The 4,609-nt window shown below is 56.7% G+C and overlaps 2 protein-coding genes across 2 annotated transcripts; both read right to left on the bottom strand.

Annotated features, from left to right (window-relative positions):
- Nucleotides 1-105: 105 nt before the first annotated feature.
- Lrrc26 (leucine rich repeat containing 26) lies at nucleotides 106-3,027 on the bottom strand. Its single transcript, XM_057755585.1, has 2 exons — nucleotides 514-3,027; nucleotides 106-437 (listed from the first exon to the last, which is right to left on the bottom strand). Exons 1-2 carry the CDS (start codon nucleotides 1,415-1,417, stop codon nucleotides 118-120), a joined length of 1,224 nt encoding a protein of 407 aa, XP_057611568.1. The 5' UTR covers nucleotides 1,418-3,027; the 3' UTR covers nucleotides 106-117.
- Nucleotides 2,007-3,004, bottom strand: Tmem210 (transmembrane protein 210). The gene is made up of 4 exons (XM_057755586.1): nucleotides 2,917-3,004; nucleotides 2,624-2,759; nucleotides 2,364-2,393; nucleotides 2,007-2,202 (listed from the first exon to the last, which is right to left on the bottom strand). The coding sequence occupies exons 1-4, from the start codon at nucleotides 3,002-3,004 to the stop codon at nucleotides 2,007-2,009; spliced, it is 450 nt and encodes a 149-aa protein (XP_057611569.1).
- Nucleotides 3,028-4,609: the final 1,582 nt, after the last annotated feature.

Raw genomic sequence — 4,609 nt, 5'->3', positions numbered from 1 at the left:
TCCGGTTTTTTTGTCTATTGTTGACGCCTACAGGGAATTTGAAGGGAGGCCAGGAATTTGGGGACAGTTTTCAAAGTGCAGAGCACTGGGGGAGCGCTAGAAACAACCGCAGCCCCCTTAGGCTTGAGTTGCAGCCGCTGCAGGGCTCCCAGCATCCTCCTGGGAGGTTGGACCCTCGGGGTCCAGCGGTCTCCTTAGTAAGGGGCGTACCGTGGTGCGGCCGCGGCGCCGCCGTGCACCACAGGCAGTGAGCACGGAGCCCAATGCCAGGCAGATGGCCAGACTGGCGAGGAAAGAGACCGGCCCGAGAGCGTATACCACCGCCAGGTCTCGCGCTGCGAGTGTCTGAGCGCAGTGTCTGAAGGCCGTGTCCGGAAAGGCTGTCAGTAGGCTGAGCGTCTGGCGTCTTGGAGACACGCAGAACAGGGTCTCAGTTTCTGCGGGACACAGGAGCAGCATCAGATGGCAGCAATTGCACCAAACATTATCTGTCCTGCGCCCCAGATGGCTCACCTGAAGCGGGACGCGGGTGCTTGCGCAGCCAGGTGCAAAGCGGACGCAGCGCGCAGCTGCATGCCCAGGGGTTGCCACGCAAGCGCAACACGTCGAGCGTGGGCAGGCTATTCAGCAAACCCGCCTCGAGCGCAGACAGTGAATTGTCCTGCAGGCTGAGCACGCGCAGTAATGGGAGCGCGCCCAGGATCGAAGGCTCCAGGAATGCCAACCGATTACCCGCTAGGGAAAGAAAACGCAACGCGCGGAGCGGCACAAAGGTGCCAGGAGACAGAGTTTCCAACTGGTTGGCGCTCAGGTCTAGAAATTGCAACACGCCCAGACCCCAGAAAGCTCGAGCGTGCACTGACCGGAGCCGGTTCTCCCGCAGGTCTAGGTATAGCAGCGCGTCCGCCCCAGCGAAGGCACCTGGAGGCAGCGCGCTTACGCGATTGTGATCCAGAAGCAGTGAGCTTACTCTCCAGCTCAGGCCCGCTGGTACCGTGGGCAGCTCGAGTGCGGAGCAATTGGCCTTGCCACCTGGTGAACATGAACATGCCTCGGGGCACTCAGGGACCACCGGGGATCCGGAAGGGGCAGTTCCAGCCTGCTCCTGTGTCCAGACTCGCCTCAAGGACAGCAGCAGCAGTAGAGACAGTTGCGGCAGAAGCCGCAAGAAAAAAGAGCCCCGCATGAGGGCTGTTCGAGAAGACAAGGGGACCCAGATCCCTGTGCGGCTTCGGAACGCAGATGACCCGGAGTTTGTCCCTTCCTCACCTACAGAAGTATTAACTCTCCTGCCCGAGCACAACAGTTTCGGTCCCACAACTGGTTCCTTGCCTTGGGCGGGGGCTAGGCACAGAGCCAAAGCCCAATACTGCCAACCACCTGTCCAGGGCTCGTCTTGGCTTGGCTCTGAGCCCATAGTGGAGCTGATGAGACCACTGGACGCCCCCACTGAGACCTAAAGAGCAGGGTCAAACCCACCAGCTCCACATAGAATGTGACCCACAATGCCTTGCTCCATACCCCAGTCTCAATTTCATCCCTTTTCAGCAAAAAGACCCTATAGAGTCTGTCCAGTCCCTTGACAGGATTGGTGGAGGTATAAGTGCAAAGGAAAGACCTTAAAAGTGTAGGAGGGATGGCAAACCTAAGGCAAAAGAGGGAGTGTACCCAACCCTCTCCCCCTTGGAGCCCTTGAATAGAAAGGAGTGCTGGCTCAAGTCTGGGCAATGTAGCTCCCTTTGGACTTGCTAGCTACAGGTCCTGTCTTGGGAAATCTGGGAAGCAGGAAGGGCCCAGGGTCAGTCATCTTTGTAAGGCCAACAGTAGGAAGGTTCAGCTGAGAAAAGCTGAACTGGTCAGCTGGGCTAGGAGCTGAAAACCCTGGCTCTGCCCCTGGGTGGAGACACCTTCCGTGATCTATGACAAACACTACCTCGAGGGACTTGCAAGAAGGACAGCACACAATCACTAAATACTGTTTAATTCCCCAGCCTAGCTGCCCTCCGCTACTGTGGTGGTGGAGGAGGTGGAGGTGGTGGAGGAGGCTCCTCTAGAGGAACCTCCATGGGAATGGTCATGAGGCCCTGGTTGTCCAAGGTCGGCATCATGGATACCTCCAGGTCACGGTCCATGAGGCGGGACTCCATGTGCACCGAGCGCAGGTCCATGCGATCTGCCCGGACCCCAAAGGGCCCTATCAACCTGCATGATGGGCTGTGTCAGCATGATCTGGCAGGGCCTTGGCCACCCAAGAGAAGCTGGCCCTTGAGGACATTGCTCTGGATGCAACTGTGATCTCTACTTCCAGGAGCAGGCAGAGAGAGAACACAGCTCACCCTTGAGGCTTTTCCTGGTGCGCTTACCTGTTTTCCGTGTGTCCGGGGCACGAATCACTGAGGGGGACAAAGGCAGGTGTGAATTCTGTAGAAATGCTCTTCCCACATGCCTGGAAGCCCCCTGGAACCTCTTCCTGGAACTCCCATACCCCACACACCCTGGAAAATATTACCCCCAGCCCTTCATGACACACCACCCCAGGAAGAAGCCCCTCAAGGCATGGCTAACAGCCCAGGGCCAGTAGCATGGCCCCACTCCCGTTGCGCCCAACCCCAAGCTCACGCACCCCTTGGCCCGAAAGACACCAATCACCACAACAACGAGTGCACAGAAGCAACTGGCACTGACACCAGCCAGTACCACAATGAGGGCAATAAGGGCCTCACGGCTGAGGCCAAGGCTGCATTCACAGTAGGTTCCAGCTGCGGAAACAAGGCCACAAGACCAGGAGCCAGTCACCTGCCTGTGGATGACCTCAGGTCGTGCCCCCAGCCCCACCCCAGTGGCTCTCAGGACACAAGTGGCTTGTCCTGCTTGGAAAAGGGTGAGACTCTGACTGGGGCTAGTGGGAGGAGGCACCTGCAGCAGGGATGAGCAAAAGGGACAAACATATCAGACCAAGGGGGCTGCCAGCTGGGGAGGAGTCAGGCTGGAGACAGGGGGCCATGTTCAGCCCCCAGCCCCACCACACACCTCTAGACGGAACTCATTGGAAGGTGCTGACCTCACAGTGGGGCTGTGAGGCAGAGGGTGTGGGGGCAGGGACTCAGAGAACCCAGGCCACTTGGAATCTGGAATTCTAGGAGTCCTGGGCGGACAGCCCTGGATGGAGCAGGTAAAGGGGACAGGGTTTGCGAGCTCTAGCCAGATCTGGGACAGGGGATAGTAGGGCTACAGTTTTACAGACAGATAAGCAGCTCTAGATGAACGGGTGAGAACCTTACTTTGCCCTCTGGTGTTGGGGACCAAGACCTCAGTTTGCTTGTCCACATCTGACCTCTGAGTAGAGTTAGAGCTCAACCAGACTTCCCGTTAACAAAACCTTCCCCAAGTTGAGGCAGGTAGGGGACAAGGAGGCTATGGGAGGTGGGGTGAGCATGTGTTCAGCTGCCCTCCTTGGTTGCTTTGGAGGACTGAGCTCATATAGCCTCAGTCCGGGTTAAGGGACTGCTGGTATCCTAAGGAATCCTTATCATCTATTGGGATGGGAGAGTCACTGGCTACATATGCCTGAGCAGGACACCGTACCATAGCCTTAGAATAACACCCCCAGGGAGTAGATGGCTCAGAAAGGGTTGCAGTCTCTGGCTCACACCTCTTATTAGTCGGAGCTCGATGCTCTGAGGGTCTGTTGACTCTGTAATCAGCCGCTGCTCAAGGGAACTAGTTTGCCTACAGGCTGGCATGGTCAGGGTTAACCTACACCTCTGTCCTGAACTTGTTGTCCCAGGCTGAGATGCAGGCACAGCCCCACCCGGGCTGCCACTCTCCTCTATGAGGATCTGCCAAGCAAACTAAGAGGAAATGTCAGCCCTGCAGCTGAGCCCAGCCTCCTGCCAGCTGGAGCCAACACGGTGCCAGGAGGGGAGGGCACAGCTTGAACCCACTGGCCCTCATCACTGGGGACATCCCTGACAGCAGACACAGGTACCCTTACAGGGTTGGTCGAGAAACAACTCCTGGCATGAACTTTGTATTGGTTAAACAACGAGAACCAAGACCTCTCTGGTCTTTAAGATACGTCCACAAACTTAGTCTAAAGGAATGCAGGGCAGAAGGTGTGCCTGAGGCCCAGGGGCTGGCACTGTCACCCTACCAGGCCAGCCTAGCAAGTTTATATCCTGGTTAGGATAAAGACACACCCATCTGTGGCCAGGTGGTATGAACCAGATAGGAACACCTTCATGGCCTCTAACAGGTTGTGTTTTGTTTTGTTTTTGGAGGCAGGGTTTCTCTGTAGCTTTGGAACTAGCTCTTGTAGACCAGGCTGGCCTTGAACTCACAGAGATTCACCTGCCTCTGCCTCGAGTGCTGGGACTAAAGGCGTGCGCCACCACCGCCCACCACCTGACAGTTATTCTTGTAGCAATAGCACTTAAGTGGGGTAGGGCAGGGTCTGAGAACTGGGACTAGAGGAGAAAAACCTCATCTCTGAAATACCGTGAACAAGGCTTCCTACATTTATGGAAACCCTCAGGCTATGGCCAAGGTCCTGTGCCTAATACCTGCCTTCAGTCCTTTAAAACCTGAGGCGAGAAGATTCCTCCAGAAC

The sequence above is a fragment of the Chionomys nivalis genome, chromosome 22, assembly GCF_950005125.1.
Source record: "Chionomys nivalis chromosome 22, mChiNiv1.1, whole genome shotgun sequence".
Classification (NCBI taxonomy): domain Eukaryota; kingdom Metazoa; phylum Chordata; class Mammalia; order Rodentia; family Cricetidae; genus Chionomys; species Chionomys nivalis.
This window is presented reverse-complemented; position numbering and strand designations above follow the sequence as displayed.